Consider the following 9,669-nt stretch of genomic DNA (forward strand, 5'->3'; position numbering starts at 1 on the left):
TCAAGCTACTTCTGATTTTTAATTTAATCGGCTATTAACTGAGAGACAAAACATTTCAAGATGGATTTTATCATACATTTACAGGTTTTGTCACCATAAATACTTTTTAACTATCGACAACAATAAAACAACAAAGATGTGAAACTTAAAGTTTTGTTATCCATCAATTTGCTTACATGAAAGACTGGCTGCATGTTTTTCTTTGTTGTACTTGCAGGTTTCAAAGCTACATGCCCTGGGCTACCAACCAATTCTGTTTCTTGGACAGTTTGACCGTAAGGGCCGTATAGTAGGGGACATGATCATTCAGATCGAACCAGCGGAAGGTGCTGCACGTGACATCCTCATGAAGATGAGGAAGCTTTATGAACACCTTCTGAGAAGTAAGATATGCTTTGTCCATTATCTGTAACCAGGTGTCCTTATCAGGTAGCCTATCCTAGCTGTCTTTGGGTGATACTCATGGTACACCCTAAATAAGAAGGCAGATCATCACGGGGTACATAGAGACAAACAAGATGGTGAGGATGAGGATAGTTAACAGTCACCAGCTATTCTATTCTACTCTACTCTATTCTGTTCTATTCTATTATTCAGCCAAGGTTCAGACCAGTAACCTTCTTGCTGTGAGGTGACAGCTGCCCTACATGTCCTGTTGCTAACATGAAAATAGTGTTATATCTGCCTTATTACCGCCCCATGTGTCTGTCACATCACCAAAGCTAGCCATACTGAACCTCTGGTGTTACCCACCTGAACAGCTTTGTATGTGTGTGTGTATAGTATGGTCTTTCACACTCATGTATATACAAATGTAATTTTAAAAATCTTCACGAAAACCAGACCTGATAATTCTCTTCGAGACTTTCTAGTATAACAAATGTTATATAATGTTACCAATATGAACACCAAGATTCTTAAATAACTTATATACTTCTTAAGAGGTCACCTGATTACCTCCCTGAGGTAGTTAGCATCACCATTGTACAAAACTCCTAAGTCACAGTACTAGCTTGAAGTGTCAAATGTTATTCACTACAAAGTCAGGAAAGTAGTGTCATCAGAGGAAAAAGTCATTATCTATCTGGATTTATAGTCACACTCATTAATTTTTTAATGTACAATGTAGAAAAGCACTACAGATGTCACACTACCCCCGAGGGCACTTGTACTGAATTATTTGGGTCAGTGAGTGTGCGAGATGACTTATTTGATGCCAATATTTACCAGTTGTATCTTTAGTAAAAACTTAACTGAAAACATGCAAATCACTACTTATTATGTGTTTATGTGTACTGTACATTTTTTCCACCCATTTTAATGAATGTTTAATATTTAAAATTTTTCAGAATTACAAGCTTCACCTCCTGCTAAAAGTTCTACACCAGCAGCTGGACCATCCTCTGCTGACAGTGTGGATGCTGGACCAGTCCCAGACCCAGAGGCTCTAAACCAGGAATTTATTCTTCATTTAGAGCCTGTACCAACATCTTCCCTCTGTCAGCCTCCTGCATCCTCCTCTTCATCTCTGCTTCCTCCTGCATCCTCCTCCCCATCTCTGCTTCCTCCTGCATCCTCCTCTCCATCTCTGCTTCCTCCTGCATATTCCTCTCTGTCTCTGCTTCCTCCTGCATCCTCCTCTCCATCTCTGCTTCCTCCTGCATCCTCCTCTCCATCTCTGCTTCCTCCTGCATATTCCTCTCCATCTCTGCTTCCTCCTGCATATTCCTCTCTGTCTCTGCTTCCTCCTGCATCCTCCTCTCCATCTCTGCTTCCTCCTGCATCCTCCTCTTCATCTCTGCTTTCTCCTGCATCCTCCTCTCCATCTCCACATCCTGCATCTCCCTCAATTTCTACGGTGTACACCTCGGATGTCCCAAACAAAAAAAGGACAAGGAAAGGTTAGACGTTATGGTATTGTAAATGTACGAAACACATGACAGGTTCGTTAAGTTTGTTAAGATTTCTTTTTCTTAATTTTTGCATTTTTTCCAGTTTTACAGAACTCATGTAAATATTTCATTTGTTATTTTTCAGAATGCCGAAAACACCGTACACAGAAGATTTTCAAATATGAAGAGATAGTAGACATGAGAGTTGAAAATGTAAGTAATTTAGCCTGCTGTTGTGCAGATTTGTTTGCGTCTTTGGACTTCCCGGATTTGAACTGTGCCTGACTGAATATCCATAAGCTTTTGTATTTGATGAATCTTCACTAATTCAGCCACTGAGTCAGGATTTCACTCCAAATAGGACATTAAATAAGAACAGACCACCTGATACGACCTGGTCGTGCTGCCTTCCTGATGTTTACGTTCTTTAAAGTCCTCCTGACATCATGCTCAGAAGGAGTGATTGATGTGGAGGTGCTCCTTCCCATTCAGTAACATCTGCTTCAGTTAGTTTTGCTTGTGAGCCACAATGTAAGCAGTGTTGCTTTGCTGACATGCACTCGATGCTGGCAGTACAAGCATTGTAGTGGTTCTTATGTTTTTGTAAACTAATTGTATAATATATTGAGCCATTCAATAGTACACAAATGTTTATAAGCTCCTTTTTGTATGCAACTTGCATGTCTTTCTTAATTAATTGTTTGTTTATATCATGTTTTTCAGGAAAAAGAAGAAGTTAAAGTCAAGTGGAAGCCTTGCTCAACATGGTATGTAGTAACAACTTTGTTGGACGGGAACAGACATTCATATTGTTGATAAATAGTTATCAACTCAATTTGAATTCATGTATTTGGACTAAAGTAAATTGGGAGCTTTTAGCTATCGAGCTCCTCTTCTGTGAGGAGCTTGATAGCTGTCCACCTCCAAAGTCCATTATGAGTTTTGGAGGTGGACATGGTCAACACTTTTAAGAGTAGGCATAAGACTTTACTTCTTTATAGAGCTTATAGTTAGGGCTGGTTCAGCTCAGCCCTTAGTTATGCTGTAATAGGACCAGACTGCTGGGGGTTAGTGCCCCCCCCCCCCCCTCTCTCTGTCTCTTTCAGGTTATGCAGGCTCAGTATTGGTTGAAGATGCAGTCACGTCTCCTTTTACTGAAAACTCTCCCCCTCTCCCTCACCACCATCTGTAAACGTACATGTCTCAGTAATGCAGTTCATGCATGTTACTAACTAAACTTCTTCCCTGGAGTTTCTGTGCTCTCTCATCCAGCAGGTTCTGAAGGATCGTGGCTGCTGCTGTGGTCCTGCTTGACATCTACTACATATATTAATACTCTCTGACTTGATTTGATTAATTTATATTACAATGAAGGTGTATAAAGCATGACATGAATATAGAAGATATTTCATCCTAAAAAATTGTCATATGTCACAACCTAAATTGTCCTATTTTGTGTGTGGTTGTCGTTGTTGTTTGTTATGTTTTTCTCCTGACAGTGGCAAAGTGTGGGATGACACATGGGAACCTGCGCAGTTTTACACACAGTAAACCAGGCACCACAGGTGGCAGAGATCGCACAGTTCACAGCTTGTAGTTCAGCATAAAAGTTCAAAATAAAATATTTACTATACATTTCAACCAGTGTCTCTGTTTCACTCTCTAATTGTGGCTTAAGTACCTAACACATTCATGAATCTGATCGATCAATAATATCTTCCCTGCACTCGACATCTCATAGTTTTACATATCAGCCAACATTATTGTCTACATCCTCATAAATATAGAAGTGACTTGCTTATTATAACATATTACAAGGTAAAGTAATACTGCACTGCACGTATAGTAAGTAACACCTACTGTGTATGGGAGCCTAAAGCAAAGTTAACTGCACCAGTACCAGCTTCAGAACATATTGTATATTATATGTTTCTACCTTTTTGTAATATGTCATGTTTAGATGCAGTGACAATTGCACATTTGGAGTTGTGGTCATATGTGGTCTTTATATACAGGGTATTAAAAAAAATTGACATTTTTTGCTATTTTTCTTGTTTGTTTGCACAATATTATTGTGTACATATTACATATGTAACATTATTGTTAATATTATTATTAGATATCAAAGATACAATTTGATTGAGGGTTTTCCTGTCATAATTTCAATAAAAATGCAATTACACACGTAAACAATAGGATCAAAATAAACTTTTAAAAAGTCTGTTGATCAAATGCTGATTTTCAAAACATTCTAGAGGAAAACAGAGATAAAATAATCTGAACAGTAACAGTGATCTTGGATGATGATGGAGGCTTCAATGGATTATTCTGTTTCAATCAATAGGTTCGTATCTATGACAATAATTTGATAAGTTTAACAGGTTGGTTTAGGCCTGGCAATACAGCAAATATTCACAAACTTTTGTTTTTGAAGAATGTTTATCTTTTTTGGGATGAAGCTATCTGGCAAAATGAGACAACCCTTTTAACCTCATCTGTATGTCTATCATGTGGCTATGATACTGGATTTTGGTTTGATGCATATGCAGGTTACAGCTGGGGAATGGCAGTATGTTGTGGATTGATTTGGCATGTTCAACCACTTTTACACCAAACTCTCTCACTTATAACATGATAAAGGCCTCTTACTCAGTGTCATGGATTTTCTATACTTTTGGGGACACAGGGCCAAAGTCTGAGGCAATAAGTCAGATCAAAGAAGGCAATGATTCTAAAATGGTAGTTTACTTATGTCATTATATATATCCAGGAATATGTGACTGAGGATAGTTGTCATGAAATCAATATTAAATCAAAGTATTCCTTAATTACCACAGCTGACACGAGTTCTCCAAAGCTGCCCGCCTGCTCAGGATCTGTCTCCAAAAAGGACCAGGGAGCGCTAACATGTTATGTTCTAAACTGATGAAGAAAATGCACATTAAACATAGTATAAACTTACTGAGTGAAGTAATGTCAAGAGGATTCCTTTAGCTCCTATTGGGTTGGTTCCTTGATCAATGCAATACAGAATCATTAATCTGGTTTTATGTAATGTCCTCAAAACATGTCAAAATGAGGCTCACTAGTCTGTGTGGCCTCCACATGCCTGTATGACCTCCCTACAACACCTGGGCATACTCCTGATGAAGTGGCAGATGCTCTCCTGATGGATCTCCTCCCAGACTCCAGGACTAAAGCATCTGCCCACTCCTAGACATTTTGTGGTGCAGTTGGTGGATGGAGCGAAACATGATGTCCCAGATGTCCTCAATTGGATTCAGTTCTGGGGAATGGGCGGGCCAGTCCACAGCATCAATGCCTTCGTCTTGCAGGAACTGCTGACACACTCCAGCCACATGAGGTCTAGGATTGTCTTGCATTAGGAGGAACCCGGGGCCAACCGCACCAGCATATGGTCTCACAAGGGGTCTGAGGATCTCATCTCAGTACCTAATGGCAGTCAGGCTACCTCTGCCGAACACATGGAGGGCTGTGCAGCTCCCCAAAGAAATGCCACCCCACACCAAAACTGACCCACTGCCAAACTCATGCTGGAGGATGTTGCAGGAAGCAGAAGGTTCTCCACGGCGTCTCCAGACTGTCACAAGTGCTCAGTGTGAACCTGCTTTCATCTGTGAGGAGCACAGGGCGCCAGTGGCAAAGTTGCCAATCTTTGTGTTGTCTGGCAAATGCCAAACATCCGTCACGGTGTTGGGCTGTAAGCACAACCCCACCTGTGGACGTCGGGCCCTCATACCACCCTCATGGAGTCCATTTCTGACCGTTTGAGCAGACGTGCACATTTGTGGCCTGTTGGAGGTCATTTTGCACAGCTCTGGCCTTTCTTTCCTACCCCACAGTACCTTCCCTTACCATTTGTTTCCTACTCTTTTACTTCTTCTTTGATGACGGTTGTCTTTCTAGATAAGCAATTTCATTTGCTCTGGGGCGAGTCAATGGCTCGGGTGCATTCTGGGACTGTCAGTTCACCAGTGTGCTGGCATGCTTCTTAACAAACACACCACTACAGCAAACATCTCAATTGTACTTGTTGATTTCTTCGACAAAACACTGAACAAAAAATTTACTTGTGAGTGTGCTGCCTGGTGCTTTTAAATTTTGTGATAATTTGAGCAGCCCAGAAAGCATCCCATGAATTAAATTATGTTATTGTATCTGAACATGTACACAAGTCATTAAATTAGATGGGAAATAATGATTCAGGGTAAACAACTGCACCAAGGGAATTCCATTTTTCTTCTCAAAATGTAAAATGTCTGTTGAAAAATCACATTGAACAGAGATGTGATTAACTTTTTATTTTACCAAACATAACATCAATGATGACACAGTCTTCATCAGAAGTGCTCAAATCACTCTCAGTGGCATCGTCTGGAATGTCCTCCTCCTCCTCCGAGTCCATTTCCAGGAGTGGTTGGTGGCTGAGGATTCTCTTGTACACGTCCTTTACTTTGAGCATTTCAGCTTTCAGTTCACTTTGTTTTTTTAAAACCAGGCTACAGAGTCCCTTCTGTACATCCTCCGACATGCCAACAAAGGAGGCTGTAAAAAGAACAAAACAAATAAATATGAGAAAAGTAAAAAAAACAAACAAAAAAAAACCTCACCTCATAAACACAAGGAATTAGGATGCTGTAATTAAACATTTCTTTAAAAGGGAGAAGGCAGTGTTAGCTAGCAATCTAGATATAGGTAAAAGATCCAGTAAGACTTTAGCATCTGCTCTTATTTTCAATCGATTCATCAAAAAATTAATAAATAAATAAAGTGCTTACAGTCTGAGGAGATTGTCCCCAACACCACAGATCGCATTCGCAACACTGTCCAGTGATGCTGCATCTCCCTGCAAAGGATCATCTCCTCCTCTCTCAGGCGCCTCACAGCCATCACCTTCTCAAAGACCTTTCTCTTTGTCCGGAGGTCAGCAGCAGCTACAGTTTAACAACATCAGATGGGAAAACATAGAAGAATATTATGATTCAAGAACAAAACATTCAACTACTGCTCAGATACTGGGAGTTTGTTTAAAAAGGATATTTATAAATCAAGAGCTTACGTTCACTTGTGCTCTGCCAGGGCCAAATATCGGTCTGCATGAGGGCATCACTGGATACGATTTGCTTTGTTGGTTCAGCGAGCTTGTTGTAGTCGTCAACAGCAGCCGCCAAGCGTTTCTTCTCAACTAAGATGACCTTGCGAATTCTGTGTCGCCTCTTGTTGCTATCTGTAAATAATCATAAAAAATTCACACCTTCACATAATGTATATAGTTTCATTTTAATCTACACTCATCAATTTGTTTGCTAGAACAAATCACATCCAGCTTAAACAAACCTGGATCTGATTTTATTCTGTTTACAAAGTAGCTGTACAAACTGAGCATCAAACGGTCCGTTTCAAAGAAACTGTGACACCATTTTGTCTGTAAAGACTTTGTGTTCGCACTCTGATGATGACGACAAGCTCCTCTACTCGTGCCTGCAACGCTCCAAGGCTGCCATCAGTTTGATCACTTTCTAAGTGAGAGGAATATTAATCAGAATACAGGATGAGTAACAGTCACCAAACTACAGTGGACTCTGTAATCACTGACTTGATGACATTCATTATAAGACATCTGGAGCCTTCATGTGCTGCTATCTCATGATAATCATGAGATAACAAGTATGTTGGTGTTCAGGTTTATAAAACCAACTAGTACGACATCATTTCAACCCAGGTTCTATCCAATTTGATGAAACGCAACAACTCTGCCATAAATTTGCTTTTACAAGGCTTATTTTTCATTGTTTGTTGACACTGTCAGAAAGATCTTAACTCTAAGTTCTTTAATGAGGCCATGGTGGGTCCTGTTGTTATACATGAGTGCATTATATTGAGACTCACCTTCAGCCCATTTCTGCACATCGGCCACCCATTGCTGCAGCGTGTCGTCATCCACACCCAGCTCATTTCTGGTCGCATTCAGGCTCTCCACTTGTTCTCTAAGGATCCTTATGATCCAAGAATGCATTCATAAATGTCATTCATATTGACATTAAAAGAGTACTGGTGTTTTCCCCCCATTACCACACACATTAAAATGGGTGTTGAAAAAATGACCTTTAGATATCGCTGGCTCAAAGTGCGGCCCAGTTGTTCCACTTTCCTTTTGTTCCAGCCCAAAGCCAGGAGGCTCAGCATGTCTGTTCGCCCTGCATTTCAGTTAGTATACAAATTAGAATTAATGAGCAGGAGACTGAGTGGAATCTCAGACACGGACACACACCTGCTTTAGACATGTACTTCGTTGTGATGGCCGCCCTAGACAGGAAACTGTTTACTTGTTCCACCTCTTCTCCAACTGTTGAACCGGCCCCATCCTGAAACGCACCTCCCCATTTGATCTATAGAAAGGAGGTCACAATACATGACTGCTGAATTCATTCAACCTTATAACAAAATGTCTCAAACTAATCCAAAACTACAAGCTGCAGTATACCTCGCATTTCCAAGTGTGAGCCTTTGCATGCATGACAGAGAGAAAAGGACGCATTGACAAAAGGTTCCTCAGCTCAGGGCACTGCTGAGCCACCTTGGTTAAATAGGGGAAATATTTACAGGCCACATCGGAGCAAAGGAACGTAATATGTCCTGGGACGTTAGCTGCCAACTTCCTCTGGAGAAAAAGGGTGTAAGCAAAGATCTCCCCTCGAAACATGTTCAATGCAGCTAAGAGGACTCCGTGGCGACAAACAGCTATTTCCATGCCCTCCTCATCCAACTTCCCAGTGGACTTTTTGGACGACTCCTTTGCTGCAGTCCAAGATGAAGATCCGCACAACCCTTTCCCCGGGACCTATACACTCAAAGATTTTAACATAAAAGACATGACATGATTAAGCCCTATCAGGGACAAACTTTTTAAAACAAATGCATAACAATTAGCTGAATTAGCCTCGAGTCACACAAGACCTCATATCTCCCCAGGACAGCACTGATAACACAAAATAAAAATCATGTTGTTTTTTTTAAATACACATGGTGACAAAATTAAGTACACATTAAGATAAAGTAAAGTAAATAGTATTACGACAACACCAAGAGAAAAAAAAAAAAAATCGACCCATCCATATATGTCCCCACACACACACACACACACACACGTATGTGTATATGGTTACGGCATTAACGTCATTTTAACAAGATTAACGCTAACAGCACTAATATATATGTGTATCTTACATGATTTGTGTGTCTCTGGATGTATTTCACAAACTCAGCAACTTCCTCATCTTTTTCAATGAAGACACCTTCAAAGTTCCCCTGCTCTGAAGTGCTGAACGAACACAGTGACAGTTGTTTGAAAAGAAACATTAAAATACATTTTTCTACAAATCCATATTTGACTTATGTACACAATGCATAACGTACCTTGCATTTGATTGAAAGCGATAAAGCTTGCGGTTTCCATCAACTGAGACGGCAAGCATGTCTGGAGTGCAGGCAGGGCAGCTAAAGCATGGCTCCTTGCACATCCTGTCCACCTCAAACTTTACAGCACTCCACTCCAAGAAACTTTTACTGAAGGCATCAGCTGATATTCGGCCATTCTTTTACATAGAGGACATACAACAGAATATTCAAGGACAGTCATCATAAACATTGATTTGCACAATTTCCTTAAACTTAGCAAATTTAGAAACTCACCCTTCCAAAATGGGCTGTTCGTTCATCCAGCATTTTGACAAATGCCTTAAGTGACATCCCTGCT

General features: G+C 40.4%; 2 protein-coding genes across 2 annotated transcripts; one reads left to right on the forward strand and one right to left on the reverse strand.

The window, feature by feature from the left end:
- Positions 1 to 346: 346 nt before the first annotated feature.
- Positions 347 to 3,443, forward strand: LOC146606955 (uncharacterized). The gene is made up of 5 exons (XM_085349126.1): positions 347 to 383; positions 1,350 to 1,901; positions 2,038 to 2,105; positions 2,616 to 2,659; positions 3,392 to 3,443. The coding sequence occupies exons 1-5, from the start codon at positions 347 to 349 to the stop codon at positions 3,441 to 3,443; spliced, it is 753 nt and encodes a 250-aa protein (XP_085205252.1).
- A 2,761-nt stretch (positions 3,444 to 6,204) lies between these two features.
- LOC146606956 (uncharacterized) lies at positions 6,205 to 9,433 on the reverse strand. The gene is made up of 9 exons (XM_085349120.1): positions 9,330 to 9,433; positions 9,141 to 9,234; positions 8,398 to 8,754; positions 8,185 to 8,302; positions 8,020 to 8,110; positions 7,803 to 7,918; positions 6,973 to 7,140; positions 6,692 to 6,847; positions 6,205 to 6,458 (listed from the first exon to the last, which is right to left on the reverse strand). The coding sequence occupies exons 1-9, from the start codon at positions 9,431 to 9,433 to the stop codon at positions 6,205 to 6,207; spliced, it is 1,458 nt and encodes a 485-aa protein (XP_085205246.1).
- Between the last annotated feature and the right edge of the window lie 236 nt (positions 9,434 to 9,669).

Source organism: Diplotaxodon limnothrissa, unplaced genomic scaffold (genome assembly GCF_057381915.1).
Source record: "Diplotaxodon limnothrissa isolate DT_005_m unplaced genomic scaffold, D_limnothrissa_male_GT1.1 unmapped_scaffold_1, whole genome shotgun sequence".
NCBI classification, from domain to species: domain Eukaryota; kingdom Metazoa; phylum Chordata; class Actinopteri; order Cichliformes; family Cichlidae; genus Diplotaxodon; species Diplotaxodon limnothrissa.